Source organism: Zootermopsis nevadensis, unplaced genomic scaffold, assembly GCF_977971745.1.
Source record: "Zootermopsis nevadensis isolate Lab colony 2312 unplaced genomic scaffold, Znev_1.0 Znev_ptg000022l, whole genome shotgun sequence".
Lineage (NCBI taxonomy): Eukaryota > Metazoa > Arthropoda > Insecta > Blattodea > Termopsidae > Zootermopsis > Zootermopsis nevadensis.
Genome location: NW_028259154.1, coordinates 25,848,209 through 25,875,307, shown reverse-complemented (window position 1 = coordinate 25,875,307; position 27,099 = coordinate 25,848,209). Strand labels below are relative to the sequence as shown.

General features: G+C 35.9%; 2 protein-coding genes and 1 long non-coding RNA gene across 11 annotated transcripts in view; 2 read left to right on the top strand and 1 right to left on the bottom strand.

The window, feature by feature from the left end:
- On the top strand, positions 1-23,500 carry bbx (bobby sox). 4 transcript variants are annotated; one of them, XM_022084287.2, is made up of 9 exons: positions 1-295; positions 3,615-3,887; positions 4,718-4,877; positions 5,230-7,801; positions 8,240-8,494; positions 9,025-9,150; positions 9,747-9,940; positions 11,749-11,952; positions 12,924-23,500. In XM_022084287.2, the coding sequence occupies exons 1-9, from the start codon at positions 269-271 to the stop codon at positions 13,013-13,015; spliced, it is 3,903 nt and encodes a 1,300-aa protein (XP_021939979.2). In that variant the 5' UTR covers positions 1-268; the 3' UTR covers positions 13,016-23,500. The 4 variants fall into 4 exon arrangements, with proteins under 4 accessions (XP_021939979.2, XP_021939978.2, XP_021939977.2 ...); XM_022084286.2 differs by lacking the exon at positions 1-295 and adding an exon at positions 321-581 and having other exon boundaries at positions 11,752-11,952; XM_022084285.2 differs by lacking the exon at positions 1-295 and adding an exon at positions 322-581.
- An 835-nt stretch (positions 23,501-24,335) lies between these two features.
- Positions 24,336-25,930, bottom strand: LOC147873058 (uncharacterized). The gene is made up of 2 exons (XM_087353636.1): positions 25,455-25,930; positions 24,336-25,358 (listed from the first exon to the last, which is right to left on the bottom strand). The coding sequence occupies exons 1-2, from the start codon at positions 25,761-25,763 to the stop codon at positions 24,375-24,377; spliced, it is 1,293 nt and encodes a 430-aa protein (XP_087209762.1). The 5' UTR covers positions 25,764-25,930; the 3' UTR covers positions 24,336-24,374.
- Positions 25,931-25,951: 21 nt separating this feature from the next.
- The window catches only part of LOC110840935 (uncharacterized), a 67,336-nt gene continuing 66,188 nt past the window's right edge, over positions 25,952-27,099 (top strand). For all 6 annotated transcript variants that reach the window (XR_015536478.1, XR_015536477.1, XR_015536475.1 and 3 more), the window contains exons 1-2: positions 25,952-26,120; positions 26,686-26,800. This is a non-coding gene — a long non-coding RNA (uncharacterized LOC110840935). The remainder of the gene's footprint in view (positions 26,121-26,685; positions 26,801-27,099) is intronic.

The following is a 27,099-nucleotide window of genomic DNA, read 5'->3' as shown; positions in this document are numbered from 1 at the left end:
AATGAAACTTCCTTGATTGGGTGGCACCCAGAGTACCAGCTGATCATGCACGGTAACAGAGGCTTATGGACGTGATACTTAAAAACAAAAGAGACACAATTGTTAATGTTAGTGATATAAAATACACTAGAATGTGGTCATTAATTAAGACTATGTGCAAGTGAATGACATGTCTAAGAAGGAGTGCAGTTTTTAGCATAGACGGCGTGTTGCCAAGTCGAGGAATGTCGATTGACTTAAACGTGACGTCACATTATGTGGTGATATTATGGCGAGTGAAGCGGTGAAGAAGTCCGTGAGTATTTTGTGTTATTATGTTTGTAATACGAAGTAATGCAGAAAGTGCTTCCTTCATAATCATCATTTGAAGACTACTGATTGTAAAAGTACTTGAGCTATTGGTTGTGCATTAAAATTTCATTTAGAAATCCCGTCGCGAAAATTGACGATGTAGTAAGTCTGTGTGCCTGTGAGATGGCATAACCTTGAGATTCACTTTACGTTAGCGGCTGTTGTTGTTTATGTGTAAACTTGGCAAGAAAAACGGTGTCAATATATTCAATTTGTTGTCTCGTTTCATGGTATGTATTTGTTTTAAATGGACAAGACTTTTTCTTGGAGATATTTAAAACATCTGTCATGTCATTATCAAATAGAAATGTCTGTTTGAGAAAGTGACGATTTTTTAAAAAGTAGGTCGTGAAGGTGAGACGAGGAACTTCGCAGTGCTGTTAACAGCAGTTACCCTGAGTTAAAAATGACGCTTGTAATTTCGTGTGCATTCTTGGGAGTGAATTTTAGTAACTTTGATGTTTATCAGTGTGAAATATGCAATGAAAGCGAAAGTAGTGGGTTGTGATTATTGCATAACAGGAGGTAATTGCTTTTTTTATTATTTAGATTTATCGTTTCATAAAAGCTTAAGTATTTCGTTTTCTATGTACACCAGGTGGGCAGTACGAGCTAATTTAGAAATCTGTGAGATTTATTTTAATTAATACTGTCTCCTTGAATTTATACTATAGTCTATGTTGTTCCAGGTCAGAAATTATGAAATAAGAAGTGGGGTAATTCTGTTGTCATTTATTTTTAAGGAAAGTTCATATTTTTTATATTTGTTGTTTTGTAATTTTATAAATAATTAAACCATTAAATGCAGCTGCCTGTGAATTCAGGGTATTATCAAGGATAAATCCTTATTTACAACCTATAATTGTTTAAATTATGGTTTTAACTTATGTTTTTAAGCTAATTAAAATGGAATAAATGGGTTAAAACTTATTTTGTTTATTTTAGCTGGGGCCTACTCAGCCTCCCTTCCAGTGGGTACCAGGTCCTAGTGTCAAGGTTAAAAATGAGTGGGAGCTCTACTTTAGTTTCTTGGTTACTCCCACACCCACACAAAAAACCACGAAAGACAGCAAAAGCTGGGACAAGAATTTATATTACTGGCCTTGCTTCTGTGTTACGTCTAGTTTGTTACCAGGGCTCTCATGATTAGTTAATATAACACAGGGTTGAATAGATAGATTTTGGGTTCTGGATGCTGTGCTGCCTGTTTCATTTCTCTGTCATGTGACAGCTTGTGCTTCGAACAGTGGCACATCAAATGTGTAATGTGTAATGTGTTTCCTAACACGCTTTATGTCATGACCTGCCCAACCCCCAGACTAGAATTGCACCCTTCTTTTCTGTGAAATTTTGATATTCTTTTAATACTTTTGCAATCAAAATTTTGATGTCAACATTTTTGTCTGAGCTTTTTAAATCTGTTTGGGATTTGAATATGTTCTTTAGCTTATGTGTCGTTATGCTTCTTGAGGTTATATGTTTACACATAAAACTTTTGCTTTGCTTATTTTCATACTGAAAGGTATGTCCGTAATTTTTGGAAGCATCAAGTAGTGGCCAGTGTTAGTTCCTGTAAATGATCAGAAATCAATTATACTAGAGCACTATCTTTTTGTATACAGTGTGTTAGAAAAGTCACTGTACATTTACAAATGTACAACCTCGTAACACTGGCATTGGCCCTGGCAATGCTAGCAGATGATGGTTAACCGCACAGTGACTCTTCAGATGCCACGTATTAAGACATGAGAATGATTTGTTTGTGTGTAAACCTATCTGGAGAACTAATCTTAAGCTGTAGTTGTGTTGTGACATAAATAATTAGTATTTGCCTCTAAATCATGATGAGAATTACCAGCGTCTGTTTTTCTTCATAGAGTGGCTTCTGACACAATGTGAACTAAAGTGCCGTGCTCCATAAAAAAATAAATTTGTTGTTTTTACCGAACATAAAGCTCATAATCTGAGGATTCACTTCAGTCAATAAAAGTTCTTGAGAAACATTAACAGGTGTATCATGATAGGGTACGAGTGTTTTACGAGAGGTGACTGCAGCATCACTATAAGCAAACAAGAAATATTTGTATCACTATTTTGGAGTGATTTGGATGTTATCGAATGTACACGATGAATTATTTCACTTGATGGAGTTGAACAACTCTGACAGTATCTAGTAACAACAGATTCATCAAATAAACGTAAAACAGGATACTGTTACAGCTGTGCTCTTAAAGTATTTTAGAATCCTGCCCGTTGCTGTGACAGACCAAAGGACGAAGTTTGTCTAGAACAACATTAAGCAAACCTTTTCATGAAACTGAACTGGAAGTTTTGAAATGATTGTATTAAATTTCTAAATTGGCATAAATGTTTTATGAAATAAAGTGTGGGCATTCTGTTTAGAGCCAGAAATAATTTTTTTTTAATATCACACAAAATTATGTCTTCAGGATAGTAGCCTGAAGATTGAATAAATGATAACACGGATTTGAATGTATTTTTTAAGGCCGCCTGATGATATAGGGGGCATTGTCTTGTTAGAATTAATTTGAAAGTGTAGCTCTTGTTGACATAGATTCTTCAGACGAGGTGCGACACTGGGTTTCCTTAAGGCTGCATATGATTGAAGTAATATATTTGAAGTTAGGAGTTCCATATCAGGAACAGTGTGGTAATTTAGAAAGTGGATAGTCGGATATAATAAATAAATGTGAATCTGGAGCATTTTTTATTGATGTAATTGAAGTCTGTGTGTTTAGCAGAATTAAGATTGATTTTGTTTGGGTTTTTTTTTTAAATTATGGTAACCATAAAATAATAATTTTTATTACTTAGCATGTTTATGGATACATGTAAGTCTTGGGTTCGGAAACTTCGGCGATCAGAATTTCCAATTGACTACATGTAATCTAAATTAAAACAGAAAAATTATAAAAAGTGCCCTGCTTCAAGGTGTGTTCTGTTCAAATGTATAAAAATTGTTATCAGCAGCAATTTTAGATAACATATGTACTAACAGAAAGTAGAGAACTTACAATTTTTAACAAATTTAACCAATGGGCATCAGCCAACTGAAGATTAAGAATGTGGCTGTTATGTCAAACGCCATTGCATACTTGAAGCGAATAAAACAAAATAGAATACCAATAATTACAGTAAACAAGACAGAACCTGAAAGAGACCAGTTGGGCAACCTAAACATAGATGGTTGGTGGTTCTGCATGGCATGTGAAGTAATTTGATGGGTTTATTTCATTGTACAGGATAAAGCAGCAGACACGGAGGCTCAGAAGGGGGCAGGACAGGGTGAAGCAGCTGGTTCAGACGAGGACGGTGTGGACTCACTGCTAGGAGAACCAGCGCACCATGCTCGCCGTCCCATGAATGCATTTCTTATCTTCTGCAAGCGACACCGTGGTGTTGTAAGAGACCGTTACCCTCACCTTGAGAATCGTTCAATCACAAAAATCCTTGGCGAGTGGTGGGCAAATCTTGAACCACCTGAGAAGGCATCATATACTGAATTAGCACGCCAGGTTCGTCTGAAATAGACAGTGTCACTTTTTTATATCAGAATCGATTCATATTTTCTGAAGCTCTGCCGCAGCGTCTCTGAGATTTTTTAAAATATTGGGACCCAACATTGCTTGGTGCGTGTTGCTTCTACGTCTTTAGTTGATATTGTTGGTAGCAGAGACTTGAAAAATGTGAACACGTGGTCTTCGGCGTCATGACCTTCATACTGAATTTTCTGAGAATGAGAATTGGCCGTTGTGGTCATGGTGTTACCACAAATCTCAGATTAGTTTGTGAAACACAGAAAGTAGGAAAAGTCTTCTTCTTCTTCTATGGCTCTCCGGTCCTCTTCAATTTGGTCCTCTGTTAGGTCCGTCTGTCCGGGGCTTTGATCGAGGTTTCGAAACATCTTCCTTTTTACGGTGCAAGGTTGTTAGCCTTGCGTCCAACCCCCAACCTGGAGGACCAGGGTACCTCTCCCCCTCGACCAATCTGGCTAGGGAGGCCCTACCAGTAGCTCTTGGGGTCACTGAGGTACTCAAGCCCCACCACCACGACAAGGTGCAGGTGCCATTAAGTGGAGAAGTAGGAACGGTACTCGTTAGAAAGTGTGGTGAAATTATGTGAGTAATTACAGACATTTAAGACTTAAATAAGATTGGTTCTCTAAATATTTGTTCTGTAATATTATTCCTACACTTCTTTATGCTAACAGAGGTGGCAGATGAAAGGTTAGTATGAAATGGGATCCTTCCTTTTCAGGTTCTAAAACACTTCATTAGGATTCTGCTTTTGATATGAGCTGGAATCATTGACAACATTTCATTGTGAGAAATCATTGCATTTTCAGTACAAAGAAGCATTCCTGAAAGCAAACCCAGATTTCAAGTGGTACAAGCTTCCTGCGCCACCACTGCGTACGCTCATCACACGTCCATCCAATCAAAACAAACCTCATAAGCTGGAGTGTCAGTTAACGTGCGGTCCTATCACACCAGGCAAACTGGCGGGTCAGTAAATCTGTGTTCAGAAATGAATTAAAGAAATTTAATTTAATGATAACACGCAATTGATGTGACTTACTTCATTCATACTTAACTTAATTCGTGAAAATGTTTATCTAGCTGACAAGGTGAATTGTGTCAGCCGTTGTAGTTGAAGAAAATTAAGGTTTAAGGTCAGAATAAAATAATTCAATGCTGTATGTTGAAAAGTGTAAAAGAGCGTGTAAATTTGATTCCAAAGTTAAAATAATGTATGTCAGATGTTTACTCCGTACTAAAAAGTGCGTGCAATTTGTACATTTTAGTCGTGTCTTAATGCTGGAATACTGAAGGATGACTTCTTTATTTTTCTCGCCAGATGAAAGTCAGATGGGAGGGCTGAGTAGCCTTCTGGCTTCTCCTCCCACAACGCCGACCACTCCTACCACTCCTACCACTCCGACATCACCGACTGTACCAAAACCTCCGAAGAAACGATATCTGCAGGAGACCATGGGGCTGCTAGTAGCCAGCACTGCCACGTGTCCTCCGCAGTATAAAACTCCAACTGAAAAGGAGGAGACCAGCCCCTTGTTCGGAAATGGACCAAGTGAGGGTTGTTCTTCAACTACATTGGACTTCAGGTCTTCTTCTTCTTCTTCTAAGTCCTCCTCTGTGGGTTTATCTTCAGTTAACTTCATGTCACCGTTCACAAAACTAAGAAACCATGCTGCAAACCAGCTGAATTCATTACAAGAGAAGAAGACACACCGTCGTAGGGCTAGTGTTGATTCCGTAACAAATAAGTCAAAGGAAGGGAAACTAGTAAATTTGAAAGATGGTTGTTCTAAGGCTAAAGGAAGTCAGAGTAACTTGAATTTTATATCCAGTGTGCCAAGTTTACAAATGACACCTAAGCCGAAAGATGCTTATGGTTGCGCGGATGCTCCCGCAAAGTTGAGAGGCAGGCACCATCGGAGTATGAGTCACGACAAAGATGGTTCTGTGAGTGGTTTAGAAATGGTTGTCGCACCATCCACTGTCATCCATCGGCACATCTCCAGTGACAAGAATTGGGATCGTGTAAAACACCATACCAGTCTGGAGACGACAATAAAAGCATCGCAGCAACAAATTATTGACAGGGTAGTTGATAAACTCTGTGGTTTTGCAGAACATCGTGCCAGATCGCCATCACCGCCATCACTCCTGTCAAACTCAAGTGTTGGCTGCAATAATAATTTTATAATTGAAAAGTCTCAGCCTCTGGAGACCTCGCCCGCCCTTCTATGTCCTGCCAAACAACAGAGGAATTTAATGTCCTCACCTTTGCATTCGACTAAGAGTACTGTGATCTGCAGCAACATTCTTGCGCCTAAGAGCGACTGTAAATCACCACCAGTCAAATCTCCAGTAACACCAGACGCACACAGCGTCACATCTCTTTCGCCAGAGAAACATCTCTGTACCACGGAGGGCACGGAATGTGGTTTCAGTTTCGATTCCAGTCATGAATTTGGTTTAAAGAACATGAATAATAATATATATGTTAGTAAAGACGTTGCTTCGGAAATGTGTAAGGAGGGTAGGATGGGAAACTGCGGGCCTGAGGGGTGTTATCCCAGTTTTGTTGATTGTCGTACAAATCTTGCTTCAGAAGTTGCAGGTTACGGAGATGTCCGCACCATGGCTAAGACTGCGGATTCTGGAGACTGGAAGAATCGTCGTAGTTTATCGCCCTGCCCGTTGAATTGTAACAGAGGCATAACTTCCGGTGTTCACGATAAGTTAACCAAGACTGTTAACGTGATTGTAAGTCACACCGAACCAAAGATAACGTGTAGCGAGTCTGACAGAAGTGAAGAATCGCTGAGTGTTATTGATTTTTCAGGGACTTCTAAAACAGAAGAAAATGATCGCAGCAGTGAGTTTGAAAATGAAAATGTTTCCAAATTGGTTGGTTATCCCAAAGATAATAGAGGATTGGGTTTTGTGCCAAAATTGGAAACGGGGTTAGACAGTATGGAAGGAAGTAAGTTAGTATCCGCGCCGCATTGTGATGATGACGCTGATATCAGAACAGTTTTGATTCACAGTCCACCAGGGCAGAATTTTCTTGCTAAAAAAGAAAAGTACACACGCAGTCAAGAAGAGAGAGATCAAGGTCTGACGCAAAGGTTGAGTGAGGACAGGTCGTTTGATCGTGCCGCGACAGAGATGTCGGTGAGCTCTGCGTCCTCGGGAAGCGAAAAGGAGCGGCTTTCACCTCCCGTGTTCCGCGACGGTGTCCGAGAATTACGCGCAACAAACGGTGACGGCTTGCTGTCAAGCGATGGATCTGAAAATGTAGTCAAAGGTGAAAACGGCAGTGTCGATGTCCCTCCAGAGTCCGGTACTGACGGTACTTTTAACAGTGTTCCTACAGTGAGTTCCACTTTGAGTGTCAATGATTATGGGGTAAGAAACAGATACATAGATATAATGAGGCCAAAGAAGTTGATTCATAGTTCAAAGAAAACTGCCTCAAAATTATCCACATTAAATTCATTGGAACGTGCAATGAACGGCACAGACAATGATAAAGAGACCTCAGGCGTTACCGTGCTTAATGATACAGGTACTCGAAAGACTTCTGAAGAAACGAGAACTCAAGACTATTCCAAAGAAAGTGTTAGTGTGGCAATCAGGCCAAAGACTTTGGAGTGTGTCGTTGATTCAGCTGGAACAAAGTCGGATCAAACGTTAAAGAATACGAAGAACTGGGCAAGTGTTTCTGAGGATGAATCTCCTGTAGCGTCTGATATTCCACGAGAGCTTCAAAACTCGAGGGAAATGCAACGAAGGAAATCGCTACGTACCTGCAAAGGGAGACGTTACCAGGAATTTATGAGTGAAGGCCGTCTTGTACTTGGGAAGCGGACTAGGAAGAACATGTTCGGCGGCAATGACAGGTAAAATTATATTCATTCAGGCATTTAATTAGGTTTCGTCATCTGTAATGTGTTAATTTAATTTTGTGATATTAAATAATTGTCGTGAAAGGAAAATAGGTATATGTCTTATTCTTGTCTGTCTCCTCAAGGATGAAATGGGGTTCTTGGACAGTGGTTAGTTTATATTTTTATAATTTATACAAATTTAGGTGCTGAAAGTCTTTGGGAAAATATCATTTGAAATCTAAGTCGTGTAGTGTAACAGTAAAATGGATATTGAAGGATGTCCTCGCACGTTCAACTTATGCAACATTAACCTGACCAAAACTATGGATTTTGGTGAGGAATATTTGGATCCTGTATTAATTATTTTCTTTTCAAAGTACTGTGACTTGCAGTATACATGGGTTAATTTCCTGGCTCTTTTATTTTTGAAACAAATTTTTTATTGATCAGTTCCGGTGGTGTGGATTTTCCACCAACCCAAGTTCCAAGGAGAGAAAGACTGGACTCCGGCTCCTCAACCACTAGTGAGAAAACTGAAAACTCTGAGGCATTACAAGAGTCAGATTTTGAAGTTCAACCCAATATCAGGCCACCATCATCAGGACTCTTATTAAAAAACAAGTTGCCAACTGTAAAGAAAGAAATTACTACCTCTAACCTGAAGCAGGGCATTAGAAAGGCAGCCACAACAGGAAAACAGTTAAGGTATTATATCAAATATATTAGATACATTAATCAATTACTTCAAGAGATTTTCCTGCTTAGTACTAAGCTTCGAGTTTACAATTTAATTGGACGATATTTATCTTGATGTTGGTCTTTCTGGGTTGTAACTCTACGTGGACTTACGTGTAGATACCAACATTTTTGAGAAACATTGGCATGTATCTACAAGTCCACGTGTCGTTGTAGCCCAGACGACAACATTGACATCTTTAATTACATGAATACTTCATATTTCGTATACACCGTACTTAGATCAACAGAAAAATTGATGATGCGGTTCTGGATCCTGTATCATGATTAAAATTAGTTTTAACATCATTTTGGAACCTAGATATAAGTAAACAGCAGTTAATGAAACGTAAATCTCTGTTTCAGTTGTAGTATGTCAAGATTTTAATCAGTGGCTTCTTCTACACGTGCGTCTGAATGACTTCTGTTTCATTTGTTTCTTTGATGAAGTGTAGTTTAATTAATTTTTCCAAGACTCTGACATTATTTGTTTTGTTTAGTTATTCCATAAAAGATGGATCATCACAATCTGGAAATTCATCATCGGACAAGAAATCTAGGAAACGTTCAGATACTTCAGAAGAATCGTTTTCTGACTCCTCGCCGAAGAAACGATTTCGAGCTGCGTAAGTTTACATCGCAGAGCATTGACTTGATGTTTTATTATTTATAGAATACAACTCAGCTGAAAATGTTGTCTGTTTTTATACTTGAAGTTTACGAACTCTGTGTTCAGTTCAGATTTTAGTTTGATGTACAGCGAGAATATTGTCTGCACGTGAGGAATGATATTTTTGCTGATCTTGTAATTCAATTTCAGTTTAGATTCGACAATTAGGACTTTGTTCAGGGTCGTGTTCAACATTTTATATGCATTTCTCATCTCCCCCCCCCCATTCCATTCTACATGGCTTGCCCATCTTGTCCTTGATGTCATTACGCTAATGATACTTTGTGAAGAGTCTCCTCACTCTGTTAATTTTTTCCATCCTGTTATTTCACTTTTACAGGGCCATGCATTCTCCTCAACACTTTATTCTCAAATTATCTAATTTATGTCCTTCCCTTATACCGAGAGACCACGTTTCATGTCTAGTACAAAGCAACTGGTAAAATGTAGGTTTTTAGATAGTGGATAAGTTTCCATTGTGTCGAACAGGCACGTGCTTGCTCTTTGACGCATTTTCTTTCTACATTTTCACATTAAAACTTTGTGTTTCAGAGATTTTAACTTGGATGAGAAGATTGAGGCTTTACCTTCTCTGAGTTTGGAGGAATTTCAACTGAAGAAGAAGGCGCGGAAGAAACGAAACCCTTCCAGTGGCAGCTTGAGAAAGACTGTGACGTCGTCCACCCCGGTGGCAGCTGCAGCAACTACGAGGCTCCGTACAGCCAGTCAGGACACGCAGAGTGCTTGTAAGTGAAAATAGGCAATCAAGCAAATTGATATACTTTAATATGGAAAGGACGGGATTGTATGTATGTCTTCATCTTCAAGGATTAGACCCTCTGACCTCTTCTGTCTTCAGTTGAATTCATCTTTCGTGTTGTCTCGGATCTTTCGTTTTCTCCTCCGTGTCCTGGTTTGTAATTTTAAAAGTCTCTCGGAACTTTACTTTTGTCCGTTCGTAACCCTTTAAAGCGCTGTGGTAACTGTATATATCACCTACTTTAATAATCTGTAATTCTTAATTTTGCCTACAATGCATATATGGGTTTTGTACGATTATCCCAGGAGATATGAATTATTTCCTTAAACAGCATTATTCAAGGAGGTGGCTGTCTCCTGGGCTGTTGCGCCATGTAGTTTCATTGAAGTTTACTGACATTTTAGAGGTCCTTGCTGCCTCCATCATCAGGACGATGGAGGCAGCAGGGACCTCTGAAACATACGTAAACTTTAAGATGGCTGTCTTGTGGGCTGTTGCACTATGTAGTCTGGTAGAACATCTCCCTGATTATGGAGGCAGCAAGGACCTCTGAGACATCCGTAAACTTCTACCAGACTACATCGCACAACAACCCAGGAGACAGCCGTCTTCGGAGTGATCGTCGTGAAAGCCTCAAATCCTACGCAGCATTATTCAAATTTATTATTGTCATGGAGACAGGTTGTTTTGTATTTTGTATTTTTGTTTTTTGTTTTTGTGAGGTACTTAGTGAATTTTTGTATATTACATAGGCTTGAAAAAGTTAAACTGTGTACTTAAGAGTTTTATTCCAGGCGATTCAATCTTTGTTTTGTCTGGCCAATGTGCTACTTCCTGTTAGTCTGATTTATTATTGAATAATGCTGTAAATAAAGCCTCTTTTAATGTAAGTAATAAACAGATATCTTGGCAGTAAAATTGAAACAGAGACTGCCAGGCTACATCATTGAGCAAATGTTAGAGAATTTAGTATTATTTGTGAGAAAGGTAAGGTTATTCGCACTGAAAAAGAAAAATTTAAAATAAAGAATTTGATCAAGTAGGTCACACAAGCAACCTGACAATTGTTAATACAGTTACTGCAACTCTCTAGCCTTGTCTCGTTCACACAGAGAAGTATGAAGTCAACATGTGAAGGTCATGATTGTTTACATAACATCAGCTTCAGCTGAGTTGCAGATCTTTTCTATTTATAAACATTACACAATGTAGATACTCTTACAAGGTTTGGCTTGCCTTTGCATTAGTCATAGGCTTACATTAAGAACAACTTTCGTACCAGTATCGCTCTCATGTGTCTTCAGAATAGCCAGGAATTTTTAGTGGAGTCATTACCTTTGACTTCTGAAACGAGAAGCAATGCCCTTGACCTATGTAGCCCCATAAGAATTTTTTTTAATCAGAAGACCACTTAACTTTGAAATATGCAAAATATAATTTTATCTGCTTTTTTATGGGTGTGAAACATTCACAAAGAGTTCTGTATAGAATAACAGAAGTGTCTGTGAATTTATTAAAGCAATTTGGGCCCTGCTTTCTTGAAACACGTTGATTCATTTTTTTTTGTAACGTCCGTAACATCAGCGCTACTCATGTCCTCTAATAACCGTTATTTTCTTTTTTATATTGTGTATATAGAATTTGAACAAGTTCATAGAAATTGTAAGAGGAACATAATAATTATGTTTCAGTGTGGGTTATATGAGCTTTGATTCTTGTAAGTGGTGTATCATATCACTCATGTCGTGCACGGTGTTAGTTTTACACGTCAGTGTCTCTTTCCGGCATTACCAGCAGGTCTGAGCCTTGAGAGTGACCATGGTACAGAACAGAGGGTTACTGGTGTAATCAAGGCAGTGTCTCCTCCTGGTGTAATCGTGGTCAGCACTGCCCCCACAACCCCAGTCACAACATCACACTTGGTTGGCAGCCAGAAACGTAAAGCTCGCAAGCGATGCATCACTCGACTTGATCCAGAGAACGTTCGCACAAGCAGAGGTAAGTTACGGGTCTGGGCTTTAATTCATTTGTACATTTGATGTCTATATTTACCATCAAATTAACAACGTAATACTTGATGCTTTAAGTGTTCATTTTATTTTATTTTATTTTCACCGTTCGTGTTTTATTTGATTTTGAGACATCTCCAGGGTGTTCATAAAATGTAACCATTTTACATCTTTTAGTCAATGAAAAAAAACTTCTTTTTTGTCAGTGTTTTCCTTTCAGTGCATTCCTTGTTTGAGGACATCAACAGGGCTTCAAAATTGGTGCTCCTTGATGTTTTACTGCTCTAAAATATCCTTGCAATGTAACTTTTGAAACTTGAAATGATTGGTTCATATGACAATTTTATGGACCAGATTCCTACAGTTTTGGATTCTCATATTTAAACTGTGGAAACTCGTGCTACTAAACATTACGCTGAAGTGTATATGAAGGTTTTTTCTGCAATACATCACGGACTTCCCTCCCTTTTTGCCGCTCATGAAGTTAATGCTCAGTGGGGAGGCACTGTGTGTCTGTCCACACGTTATATCTCTAAAGCTATTGATTGGTTTTTACAATAAATAGACACCGAGGATCAACCCTAAAAGTTTCTAGATTAATTTCATTTTGGTATGTATTGATCCAGTTTAATTCCCGCTCCAATGAAGTTTTAAAATTTTTCTCAAAAATGGGTGTAATGTGAAGAAGTTGGTACAGCTTCATAATTTGTCCTTGTCATCGAATATTATTAGGATGGTCAAATCAAGGAGGATGTGATGATCGAGGCATATAGCACACAGGGAGAAATGAGTAATGCGTAGAAAGTTTTAGGTTGGAAAGTCTGAAAGGAAGAGACCATTTCAAAGTAAAAATGGGAGTATAATATTGAAATGGGTCTTAAATACTGGATTGGATTCGTGTGGCCCGGGACAGAGATGGTAGCGAGTCGTGTGCCGTAATTCTTTGTGATTGTGTTGCAGACACCGCTGTAGTGGAACAAGACGTGTTGAATAACATTGGGCTGGCAACGCTAGCGGAAGTAGCAGCTGCCAAGAAGAAACTCGCAAAATAGAACGTATTTGTACGTATAGTGATGGTGATATTAAGTAAAAGCAGCATGCTTCAGCCTGCATATACTGCCTTGTATTATGACTGTTATTACATATATATTTTTTTTATAACCTTAAAATATATTTAAAGTGATCTGAGTACATGTTTTGATATCAGGAGCGTCGGGTCTTGTTTGCAGTAACGTCACCGTGTTTTACTGTAAAATGCAGTGAAGCTATACGCTGTTATTTGGAAATATATCCTGTTGAGTGCTTTGGCATAGTGATGAATAGTTTTACAAGTTGAAAGAATGGTGCTATAAATACACCCTGATCTCTATGGTTGATACCTGGGTGTGATGTCCTAAACTTAGTCAAGTATAAGATAAGTAAATGGAAAATATATGTACCTATTGCAAAGTTGTGAGGGCATAAACAGATTTTATTATCGGCCACAAAAGAGGGTGTGGTACGGAAATTGAATGTTGTTTAATATCAGACTGGTATTTGATACAAATATTTCCCCAACTCCCTAGTGTAGAGACAGGATAAAATGTTAAATATTTGTTGTTGTTTTTTTTTATTTGTACAATTTTTTTTTTTTTTTTTTTTTTTTGTTATTCCTGTCAAATTTGCTAAATGTCTGCATGAATGGATGTTCATGGAATTTATAAATTTATAAAATTACTAGATGCTCTGTTTCTTATTTAAAACAATTTATGACTCTGAAATTCTGTAGTTGTTTTGTATTTTCTTTCTTTTGTTGGAAAGCAAAGCTTAAAAAAAATTGGGAGCAAAAATGTTTTGAATCATAAATATTATATGCTGTAATGGTTTAACATTTTCTATAGGATTATACAAGACTACCTGGTTTTATGTCGTGGTAAATGAGTACGTCATGTGTAGGTATGACCAAAAACATTTTAGATTGATTGTGGATTTTCTACACTGATCGGTGTACTGACTCGCTGCTATTAATGAGGCAGCTACTCAAACAGAAGAAAAATGTTTACAAGTGATACAGCTTATGTTTTATGTAATGAGATATATAATCTCAGAAAAATGTTTTTGAATTGATGGAAACATTACTTTTCCTCACACGTAAGATGTTATAAGTACAACATCTGTTCCGTACATATAAATATACATTTTTGTTAAGTTTATAAAAACACTCATATACAGAAAATAATAGTTGATGCCATATTAATAACAACATGATTATAACAGTGTCAGGGAACTTAATATTTTTGACTGTAGTGCTTATCTTTGGCATCACTTTACAAAGGTTTTCTTCATTCACTCCCCTCATTACTTGGAACATTTAATTTCCAGAATCTTGACTAATCTCACCTGATTACAGAGTGGTTGAAAAAGAAGGGAAACTGAACACAGTTATTTGTGCACATGGAACGCATAGCAGCGTATCAGGATCAGCACGTGACACAAGCTGTAACTCAGAGTAACTGCTAGCTGTAATAGACAGTAATGTTAACATTATAAATGAAAGTTCAGTTCAGTTACTTCTTTGTTTTTTGCCATTCTGTAGAATACTATGAAGGGTTGGGGAGGAATGGAATTTTATAAAATTACGTAATAGTTTTGTTTATGACAGTGAAATATGCAAATGGCTGACTTGGCAGAATGCCGTCATCTTTAAAAATTCCGTTTTCCTGGCTATATATTAAAGACTTTTTTTTATATTCTCCCCCCCCCCCCGCCCCACCCCTTAATGTATATAGTACAAGTTTAAATCTTTAAACAATTTATATTACTAAGAAGCATTATTTTATATCTGTATTAAAGTCTACAATATTATGTTATCTGTAAGACATTTTAGGTTATCAATTGCAATTTTCCATTACGGGTTTCAATTATAGTCAGCATCTAAACCCAACTTTTAGATGTATAAAAATTGGCTGATTACCATTTCACCATCAATTTTGAGTATCTCACACCATTATCATAGAAATAGTTTTTTAATAAGATATTGTTCATCGATTAAATGGAAATTTAAATATCGAGAATGGAGGAACAGTATTCTGTAAAAAATATAATGCTGGCAGAGTTTTAAAACTTGTGATATATGTGATTGATGGCAGGTTTCATTGAAAAATGTAAATAATTGGCAGTGAGAGTATTGGTATTGCCTTGAAGTTGTGTGTAGTTCCATATATGTGCTTCTTCACACTTAACATCACCAAGTTGTGCTTTTTTAGTTTATTTGTCTGCAGCTGTACTATGAGTCACTCATCATTTGAATCTGTTTTTAAATTAATTTTTAATATTAAATGCAAGGCATGAAAGGACACACATTTTATGACAGAATGGGCAACCAGAACTTATAAGCACAACAAATACATATATAATTTGAAAATTGTATGTTTATCACTGTAGGAATTGACTATATATTATTTTGTTTTGCAGACGCAGAAGTCGACATTATTTCTTGAATCAGTTAACCTTGTTTGAAGCCTAGTGTAATTTTTTGTGTTAGATTAATTGTGATTATATATTGTGAGCTATATTTAGTTGTTTTTATAATGGAATGTGCTTTCTTTTAAATTTGTACATTAATTTTGGAAAGAAATTTCAACTTTGTTTTTATTTTTTCTTTAAAGAAAAAAGTGCGAGACAAGCATGAAGATTATTTTAACTGAAAACTGTGCGACAGGTTTAACAATTTCCATTCAGTTATCTTCAGATAAACTTTGCAAGCTTTATATAATTCTGAAGATTAATAACAGCTATATATGTTGGAGTTACACATGGCAGTTTTCCCATTTCTTGTTTTTTGCTGTCATAATGACACATATTCACTGTATGAGGAGAATCTGTAGATGTGACAATTCATATTTTAATTTAAAATGTTGGTGTTACATATATAGAATAATAATAGTAATAATAGTATCTTAAAGAATAAATTTCATTATAAAAGCTTTTTTTTCCCTAAAACTTGTATGTAGAGAAACTTCAGTGTATCAGAGTGAAATCTTTTTGGATATTGGTGAATTTTGTTTCAGTTCATGTTCAAGTTATTCCTGTATCATGAGCTTTGAGGCGTTAAATTTCACATTCACTCGACTACTAAACTGTTTCATCATATTTCGTTTCTGGAAGCCAATTCACCTGGCAGTACCATTTTTTGTAACTTTATTTTGTTTACGTGCTCGTGTTAAGAGCTTCTTCACTGCTTTTGTACAGCTTTTTTTTAATTATGTGAAAACGCACCTTTTTTAAACCAAAACCCATCCATGAAACTATCACCTGATCCAGTTTATTGCCATCTACATCACCACCTATTTTTTTCTAAAATCAGTTTTAATTTTACATTCTTCTCTTATCTATATTCCTAATGTACCACTTTCTGAGAAGTGTCCCTTCTAAAATTCTGTATGTATTTCACATTTACTGTAGTCAAGCTGTATTCCCATCCCATTAAAATATTAACTAACTAACAAACCTACCAATACAAAGAGAAAAGTATGTCATAGAATTCTGCATTATTTAATAGTCTTCATTTCCCTTTTATGAAAGTAAGGTTATGTTTTCTTTCTTTGCAAGTAGTTGCAGTTGTTCTCTTCATCATATAGTTACACATTGAAAAATGAATGAGGCAATGATAGTTTTCCTGAATGTTATCCCCCCCCCCCCCCCCCCCTGAAACTGTTTTAGCCCTCTCATGTTTTTAGAGTTTGATTCATGTTGATTGCTGCTGTTCCTGAAGTTTCTATATTGGCTTCTAACTTAATTATCTCATTGTCATTTAGACTGTGCTTATTAATGTAACATCAGCTACAGATATAAGTTAATTAAGCCATTTAAACAACTCTCCAAGTATGTTTTAAGACATTACTGCGTCTTTTGTTTTAATAAATATTTAAATTTAGTATGACCCTACTTGAAAATTCAGTGATGAAGTTCTCAACGTTATGGGAGATGAGATTTTTTTTTCTTCAACCTAGGAAAAGTGAGTTGATGATGGATTCACATTTCCTCATCAGAATAACTTTGCATTTTTTTAATTTTGTGCTCTGATAATTTTTTCGAATATATAGAATGCTTTGCTTAATGCTTAACACTTCCATTTTGCATCAAGAGGAAAAGAAAATGTCTCTAATTTCATTGGGCTGTTTTGATGTTTTTGTTATGAATACTAGATTGCTACCTTTGAATAGATCATGAATATTTCTTCTCTTATCTGTCTTCCTTACTCTACAGGTTATCATCCACATGACACATTTCTAGTAACTGTTACAACATTGTATTAATATTTGATTAGCATTGTCTCATAAACTGTGTGGAATGAAATATTTACCTCATTAGTAGCAGTAGTATTGGTCTCTTATGTTTCTATAAACTGCTCAGTAAGTAACTATATGTATATAAACATTGTATGCCTTTGTGTAAGGACCCTGTCCGTGTCCAATTGTTAAATTTCAAAATTTGTAAGGTAATTAGGAAGTGTATAAAAATTCAGGATTCCATGGCAGTTCGTTGATAATGTGGTTCCTGTTTTTCGATGATGGACAATAGTAGAACCTTGATGTCGTAAGCCAGAAACAGGGCCCACATTAGTCAGGAATTTATTTTCTAGTCATTGTTTCAGGATGTATTTTGTGAAACTTATGAGGGCTACCGCAGTTCAGATTTCAAGAGTGATGTAGATTGTGTGCGGACAACCTATATAATTTCTAACGACAGTAGGAACGAAGGTTCTCATGGCAGTGAATATGAAGATGGTCTTGGTTGTAACGCTGTGTAGTCTGGTAGAAGTTTAGTAATGTTTCAGAGGTCCTTGCTGCTTTGATCATCAGGGTGATGAGTGATTATGGAAGCACCTCTGAAATGTTGCTGAACTTCTGTCAGGCTATACGACACTACAACCCAGAAGACAGCCATTTTCATATTTTGCACAGTTTCCAGTTTATATTAGAGATGAATTCATATAAGTGTAAATTTACAACAGAAAGACATAAATGGGACGTCACTCATTCAAAGGAATAACTTGAAGTGTATTCCTCTGTTACACTAGAATCATGATTTGATGATCCATTGAATCAGTGATTAGTGCCCTCCACCTCAAGACAGCATTGGCCAAACAGTCATGTGTTTGTTAGGTATGTTGCCAATTGCTCTCTTTTGCCATTGAATCGCCCGATGATTCTGCCACGTTACTGGAATGTATTCTGACTGCTCGAAGTTTGTGATTCCACACTTCTGTGTTTGGGGTTCAAACGAAGAGCTAGCAGTAGCACTACATTTTTTCTGCCTGAACTGGAGCTTGCTGTGTCACATGCAGACAGTACCATGGCTCAATAAATCGTGGCGCTACTTCAGTTATCAGCTTAACAGTACAAATCAGAAGAATATAAATAGGTACTGTCTGTATACTACACGTGAAGCAGCAGAGGATTTGGAACAGTTAATGTACAGTGGTGTAGTGCTGTATGGTAATATAATTTTGTCACCTGGGACAATATTTGTGATATGTCTTGGAACTAATAATGGGACATAACTGTCAGGGATGCAATTAGCCAAGTCCAAGAGATGTATTTTTTTAATTATGTACACCCAAGAGTGTGGATGGACAGACTTCACTGGAAATCATGAGCTAGTGCATTTCTTGTTTTCATTCATTGTCTTGTCTACTGTAAATATCTTTCATGACTAACTCATTAGAACAGGATCCTTCTTGAGAAGTAAATGATTGTTCAGCTAGTCAAGAAATTCCTGACCTTTCGTGGAAGTCAAAAATTCATTACCATTATATTTCATTGTCATGTTGTGGATCTGTTAAATTCTTAAATTGTTACCAGTCTTCACACAACAATTTATATATAAATATCTTTTCACTTACGTGCATTAGTTACTCGTGTCCTTCATCTGTTGTGATGCGTTTTGGGCCGTTTGCCCGTCGTCAGATAACGGCAAATAGCCCGAAACATGTCATAAAAAATTGAGGACATGAAATAAATAATGCAGACAAGTGAAATTGTTTATTTATGAATTGTTGTGTGAAGACTGGTAAAAATATAGAAATTTAGTTTTTTACGTGTTCACAAGAGCTTAGCATTTGACCCTAACCTCACCTAGTTGAATCCAGCCCACATCCTAACACCCCAGTTAACTTACGTTAATTTTCGTATCTTCCCATCAGTTCCTAGGTCTCCCAAGTGGTATTTTTATGTCATATTTTCGAACTAAAATTTTGTCCTGCGGTAAACACGTTTCATGATACTGATAATTTTCATGCATTTAGTTTCAGCTGAAGTAGCCAAGTTAATTCCATACAAGAACCATAGTGCCCTTAAAATTTGATTTTTTGGTATCCCTTCCAGAAGACCTTGTTATTCCACATCAAAATTGTGGTGTGCTTCACCAATATTATTGTTACCAGTTTTTGAGTGGAACGTATTGCTTTTTGTTTCCTAATTCAGACACTTGTCTTGCATTTCAGCTCCTCTTGGAGCATGTTATAAAAGGTTATATATATATATATCCATTTATTGTTCTTTAAATATTTTCAGCCCCCCCCCCCCCCCCCACCACATTTTTTCTTGTTTGTGTATACTTAATATCTGAATTTAATTTTCTAATAAAGTCATGTCAGTAACTAGACATAAAAAAATGGCATGGACAGTAATAGAAGTAAATTAAGTCGCTGCAGTGTGTCATAACTATGAACTCCGTTCAGTGTCAGAGATGTATATAATGTATATACAATTATAATTGTAATTTTTCTTCGTTATGTAATTTCACCACTCTTCATATCTGCCTCACTCACTTCTGACAGACGTTACAATACATGAAAATTGAGTGCGGAAAGTGAGAATTTCTGTTCGATTAGAGGTGCTGGAAAGTTGTTTTTATTAAACTGATAGTAACATTTTCATTTGGATAATAAATTAATTGGCTGCTGTACGTGAACACTGATTCTAATTGATAATGTAATGGTTGTATTGAATGGTATGACAGCAGTTCGTTTCTTTTCTTCAAATAAACACAAAGTAAAATGTTTGTACAGTTAACTCCGGGTGTACATGTACAAGGTTTTTGTTCATTTGAAAGTATTTTGCTGTCTCCAGGACCTGTTAAACAGAAGTTTCTGTCTCTTCTGCAGTATGAATCTCGATCACTTCATAGGTTAGCTGCACGCTGCTTGAGACCAGTTTCATTTTTGTGCGATTTTGATGGTTTTGTAATGTCGTGCTGTAAAGGGGAGAATTCTTCCTTTATCTTGTCATTCATTTGACCTTTTCCCCCATTCAGTTGTCACTAGCAGCAGCACATTGAGACTCTAACAAAGAACCGTGTGTCTAAAGTCTGTATATTCTGTTTTTAGTGTTGTGTTTCCAATTACATAGCGTGACTGTGTTCGACACAAAGCATTGAGCCCCTTCAAAAGAGGCGATCTCACATGCCCAGAAAAATCACCTTCTTTTCCTGCACACGATTTTCTACATGTGTCCGTGTTAACATACATGATGTATGATCACACCCCACCACTGACCATATTATCGTCACTGGACCTTAGTAGCTTATCACCATATGTATCTTCCAAATGCCAATAACAGTAAATAGGAAAAGGGCAGTTTTTAGAGTTGAATGATTTCATTTTTCCAGAGATTTCTAAAAAGAATATGTAAAACATTATTTTAATTTTAAGGAACAGGAAACACTTCAGTATAATTTTGATATTTCATGATAGCCATCACAGATTATGAATAATTTTGAGAATTTCAGAGTATATATTAGCACATGCTTAGAATGGTTTGTTAGCAATACAGAAGATATAGCAGTTGAAAGTTTAAATTATCAGTATAAAGAATTTTGTCAGTATTGAAATAATTTTCAGTTTCAAATTGTATTCGTACCCTTATTTATTAATACCTCCTTATGAACAGTAGGCTATTTATACTCTTATGGCTGTGTTAGGTTTATTCAGTCTGTAAGTAATACTCTAAGTACATAAAAAATGTATAGGTCTTACTAATGGTGTCTTAAACACAGTACTGTACAAATTTGGCTATACTGCGCTGGTTGTCCAATGCTCACGCCCTTTGACATTTCTCACTTTTCTGTTTAACTTTTGATACATATCACATAGCACAAATGGCAGATGTATAATTGAAAAGGAGCCTGAATAGCTGAACAGGGTTAAGGAATGTGTTATTTGTTTTTTTTTTTTCAAAGTATGTAAACAAATATTATAGGTGAATTATTTGAATATCTGTATACCTGTTATTGTATTGGTTTTGGAAGAGTGTAATGTTTTTGAATGATTCAAAAAGCACATGATCCAGGATTAAAGTGAGTAATTATGTACCTTTTAACAGGAACACTTCATTATAATGTGTTGTCTAATACTCGTGTTAAAATTGTTCAGAATTAATTATGTTTCAGTACTTTTGCAAGGTAGTTTTTGTAATGATTACATAGAATTGTACCTGGGATTTCATTTTGGGGGCATTATTTCCTCAGAATATTCAGTATGTTTTTGGAGTGTCACTTTGTATTTCTTTAAGAACTCCCTGTGTAGCTGACAGTAGGCAAATAATTGAGCTGCTTGAGATTAATATATTTTTGGAATAATAGAATTTGTAAATGTTTAGAGGAGGTCTGACAAGGATCATGAATCTTAAGGTTTCTTATTTGTCATAAGCAGATATCACAAATAAAGATATTCATAAGCACAAGTGATAAATGTCTTTATATTTTCTTCTTATGACAAATTTCTGTAGAATTAGTAATTCAGGAAGTATTTTTATAATAGAATGCATTCAATTTGGAACCTGTGATTACAGCAGTCTTGGCTAGCATAAGAAAATAATTTTCACTGCAGAAAGCTTATTTTAATGAGAAGTCTGTGTTTAAATTAATACAGTGTATACTGTCGAGGAACCAGGTTTTAATTCAGGCGATTTCATTGTATCATGCGTATAAAATCTTAGTAATGTTTGAGATATGCATTTAATATCATCTTAATAAATTTGTTATTGCATGAGGATGGCTGTCTTCTTGGTTTTGCGCCGTGTAGTCTGGTAGAATTTTACAGATGTTTCAGTCATCATCAGAGTATGTGGTGCAGTGACTCAGAAGACAAGTGTCTTTATACTCACCACTGTGAGAACCTAAAATCTTGTTCATATTTGTACATTGTCAGAAAGACGACTCACTTAAAATTGATGCCTAATAATATTTATAAATGAGATTTCTCAGCACCTTTGCAGTCATTGTCCATTTGAATTTTATTCTGCAGAGGGGTACACATACTCTCAAAAGCTACGCTGAATAAAATTTGTGGAATCAAATAAGAGACATATTTGTATTATGAATATTTTTTATGCTGCATAGTGTGAAAACTGTAGTAAAACATGAATTTTTAAATTAACTTTGTAACTGTTTTTGCACGTTTCTGCCATTTAAAGATAGAGTGGGCAAGTTGAAATAGAAGGGGGTGGTTCATACTAATTATGGCTGTGACTTGCATCATGTGTTTTAATTCACAAAACACCTTTCACTGAGGGTATCAGCTAAACTGTTGAACCTTTGATCCATTTTTGTTCTTATGTACTGAGGAACACACAATTTTTTTCTCAGTAAGTTCTTGACTATGTAACACCATACTTAAATTTGTACACAGGTTATTTTGTTATAGACTTAACACAGCTGTATTTTTCATGAATGATCAGCATAATGCACCACATATCATGCATTGGCTAAAGGTTATGTTTAAGTTCCAGGTCATGTGTGTTTTGGACATTCTTGTAGGTTGGAATATTATGTCTGAAGAGTATTTGAGTATCTGCTGATAAATATTAAGATTTTGTTGTATCTGTACAAAAGAAATTTAAACATTTAAGAATGTTTTATTACATCAGAATGTAAGATTACAATAATCCTAACTTCCTTGGAAATAGGAAGACCATATTTAAATCCATTGGATGTAAAAAAAAGTGTGACTTGGAAGTATAACACAGTATAAAATAAACATTTTTAGCAATACCATTTATATATATATATATAGTTATTGCTTCATAAAAATATGAGGAATGTTGAAATATTAAATGGATATTTATTACAATAAATTGGTAAATCGTTTTGACACCTTAGTACAAAGGTAGTAAAGAAATGTAATAATTATCACAAAATACAGTTTGCATACATGGTTGGGGTTTACAGTTATTCCACACTATGGTGTGCTTTGTAAAAATCAGATTTAGAAAACTCTTGGAGTTAGTACATTTTATGTGCTATTCAAAATTATATACATACCGATCACTTTTCTCATAGTAAATACAGCTTTCATTATGTCATACACATTCTTTATCTGTTAATTTATATATAGACATTATTATTTGAGTATATTAACATTAAAAGATCTGTTTTGTAAAAAAACATTCAGGTTTTCTATTTTGGTTTGGTGCTACTATTTGATAAATGTTAATATAAAAAAGAGCCACTGTCTATATCTTATAAATGTAGTTTGAATAAACATCTGCCTATTAGTTTCTTGCAGGTGACAATATTCCTTGAAAGAATCCTCATGAATAATTCCTTCACAATAACTAACTTGATGGCTTATCCTCAAGTTATACAGGGTGGGTGGGAAGTACGTAGGCATTCCCATTTAAAAAGGTACATGTAAAAATTATTTTCATTATCTTTGCATTGGAAATATAGAGGTTATAACCATTTCTCAATGCCTACTTACTTCCCACCCATCCTGTATAACTTGAGGATGAGTCACAACACAGTTTTCTGTGTTACTTCTAGACTAATCAACTTAAGAGCATACAATGGAGCTTATGTGTTTTTCTTTATGATGTTTATGATTCAACATAAAAAACTGATATCAGCACAGACCAGAACTTGATGGCATATTTTTGCTAAATTTGTTTCTAGATTATATAATGCTATATGTCAGCATACATCAGACACTTACCTGTGAGATGCAAAAAAATGTTGGATATCAATTTGAATAATAGTAAACATTTATAAGATATTGTAGATGCGTCATATTGTGATTTATAAGTATTAAAATATATATATAAGATAATTAAAATATCATTTTACGTTCCTTATCGAGTACTCGATTTACATGTGGAACATTTACGACATGTTTTGGCTATATATAGCCGTCATCAGGTGTTATATTATAAACTTATTAACTGAATTACTGATATCAGTAAAAATCAGTAATTCAGTTAATAAGTTTATAATATAACACCTGATGACGGCTATATATAGCCGAAACATGTCGTAAATGTTCCACATGTAAATCGAGTACTCGATAAGGAACGTAAAATGATATTTTAATCTTTTAATTATCTTATATTGTGATTGACGGCCAATTTTAATAGTAAACACTTAGAAGCTCTCTCACAAAATCTCATTTGTTTTTCTGGATGGAGTTCTTTGCATGCTTCGCAAACTGTAGGGAACACCTGGAGTCTGTATCTCCAATGTCATTCTAGATGAGTATTGTCTTTTCTCACTGTGTGCAGCGCTTATATCACTTCTACCAGTGTTTACGGTACGTGGTGACGCAGACTTGGCCTTTGGATGCAGTTTCATCCTTTGAAGCACACCTATCTCTTTGGCCAACTTTGCTGGTTCAAGTAATATAGCATGACTTACTTCTTCCAACTTATTCTGATGTGTTACTTTTTGGTCTGGATTGTTTCCTATGTCTCTAATTTTCTCTAAGCAGTTAATGACTTTTATGTTCTGCTTCTGGATTTGAAGTAGTAACTCATGATTGACAGCATTATAATCACAGTACTGATAAACTGCAACTCCTATTGATACTGCAGAGATTGTTAGCATTACTTTCCTACATTGCCAAATCCACCAGTACAGGTTTTTGTTCAATACTTCTAGCTGCTCCATATTTTCTTGAAGAAAGACTCTAACTACAATCCTTTCAATTACTGCATTCACTGATATAATAACAAATATCCAAATTCTTGCCCCCTGGGTCCTTTGTGTTGCAGTGACAATATAAGAAACTATAATGCTGCCAATGTAGAACACAATAGTGTCTAACCACGAGATTTCACCAACTGCCCAAGCTTGCAGAGATGTTAATCTGTCAAAAACATCAAATAGGATTCTGTTCTGCTCGAGGATTGATGTACGAAACTCGCGCATTATTGCATGAAGATTATCCTGGAAACTGTGAAGTATTTCTTTTAATGACAGTCCATTATTCAGAAGTTCCTGCTGAACAGACATGCTTTCCCTTTGTTGTTGTAATAGTACTGTTTGTATTACTTCTGCCTCTTCCAGTTGTCTTGTTACATGTGCTGAACTTGTTGATAGTCTGTCAATGGTTTTTTCAGTCTCTTCATGCCAGATATGGCTCTGAAGAAAGAAACATATGTTGTATGCATGAGTGTAAAATTCTGTGTATACGTTGAAAGCCCTGTCAGACATATTTTTAATACAAGCTTTCCTTACCAGGTGCTTTTCACATTCATATGGCTCATGACCTGACATCTTCAGAAAACAATCTGTAAATTTTAGGGCGATTTCAATCTGAGTATTTTCCGTAAGACGTTTACAGCCCTCATGAAGGAAAGCCACTGAAGATTTCCAACACAAACCATACTGCGGAATAATGCTCCTTTGTTCTATGAGGTTATATTGTTTCCTTCCTTCTTCGATCAACTTCGCTATTTCTTTTGTTCCAACATTAAATGTCTTGTTTTCACTTAGCCTGAGAAGCAGAAGTGTAAGAAACACCACCATATGAATATTTAAATACATACTGCTAGGTATAACAGCGAAGTTATTACTGCACAGTCAAGTTTTTTAAATTAAAAACAAACATTTGCCGGTTATTCTGTTCACCAATGAAACAACAGTAATCAGGCATGCCAATCCCCTGAAGGAAATATGAAAGAAAGTTACCAAAGACTTTAGTAAACGCCAACGAAATATTTGCTTGTTTACTTCAAAGTGTAAACAGTTTTGATTGTAAACATGCTTTATGGTTGTGGTATATGTTATGTTGTAGTTCGTAAATATGTGGAAATATTACGAAACAGATTGATTTTGACACCATTTCAGTCGTGTGTTTAGTAGGCCTGAGTTGAATCGTTCAAATATTCATCTTCACTAGTGGCAAGTAAATATTTTTATTACGTTTGTTGATAGAACTAGTGTGCAATTTTGCAAAATATAACTGTTGTATGTCACTTTAACGAATGGCATAGAGTGTCTTGCAGGCCCTTCATGCTATTGCTAAGGAACTACATGGAGTCTTGAGAGCAGAGGTTGATACTTAATAAGTGGTAGAGTATGTGTGAATCATGTATAGAATGGCTAATTGTACCTAGGGAGAGATGTCAGGGAAGTGGTAGTCTTTTGAATGAATCTTGTTTAGTAAGGATAATAGTACATGGGTAGATACATTTGGGAACTGGTAGTGTCTTGGGTGAATCTCGTATAGCATTGGTAAATTGTATGTAGTGGGATATAGGAGGGAAGTGGTAGTGCCATGGATGAATCGCGTAGAACATTGGTAATTGCGTGTAGGTATAGATGTCAGGGACATTGTGGTGTCTTGGATGGATCATGTATGGTATGACTAGGATCCATGAGGGTGCAATATCATAAGTCACCAGTAATGTAATGTTTATGTAGCTGATGTTTTTAATAGAAATTATGATGGTCTCTTTACTTGTAGATTCTAGCCATGTATGCATGACATGGAGCGGGATATGATGGAGTGCATATCCATAATATTCAGGGGCTTTCTGACACAGTTTAGTTTGCAACCATGGATAATATGCAGGTACAAGGTAAGTATAACTGTTGCTGATAAATTCCAGTCTTCACATTGGATAAAATTGTTAGAAATTGTCATCCTAGCCTGTGATATGACTTGCTTCGTCGTAGCAAAGAAGTTTTCTCAAGATGTCACTGATCATTACTGCAATCATTGACTACAAAACAAAATTGTGTTAATGGTAGTGAATTTTTTGCATTGCAGAAATGTATATTTAAAGAAGCGAATGTTTGAGTGAAACGTTTGTCCTGATGTTGAGGAGTTAATGACAAACCAGTCACCTGTTAATGCGAGTAGAGCCAACTCCTGAAA

Excerpts from the sequence above, each read along its gene's own strand:
- bbx (XM_022084285.2), top strand. The coding sequence starts at position 522 with ATGTGTAAACTTGGCAAGAAAAACGGTGTCAATATATTCAATTTGTTG. Across the intron at positions 582-3,614 it reads ATTTGTTGTCTCGTTTCATG|GATAAAGCAGCAGACACGGA; the intron begins GTATGTATTTGT and ends TTCATTGTACAG. Across the intron at positions 4,878-5,229 it reads CACACCAGGCAAACTGGCGG|ATGAAAGTCAGATGGGAGGG; the intron begins GTCAGTAAATCT and ends TTTTCTCGCCAG.
- LOC147873058 (XM_087353636.1), bottom strand. The coding sequence starts at position 25,763 with ATGTATTTAAATATTCATATGGTGGTGTTTCTTACACTTCTGCTTCTC. Across the intron at positions 25,359-25,454 it reads ATGAATGTGAAAAGCACCTG|AGCCATATCTGGCATGAAGA; the intron begins GTAAGGAAAGCT and ends TTCTTTCTTCAG.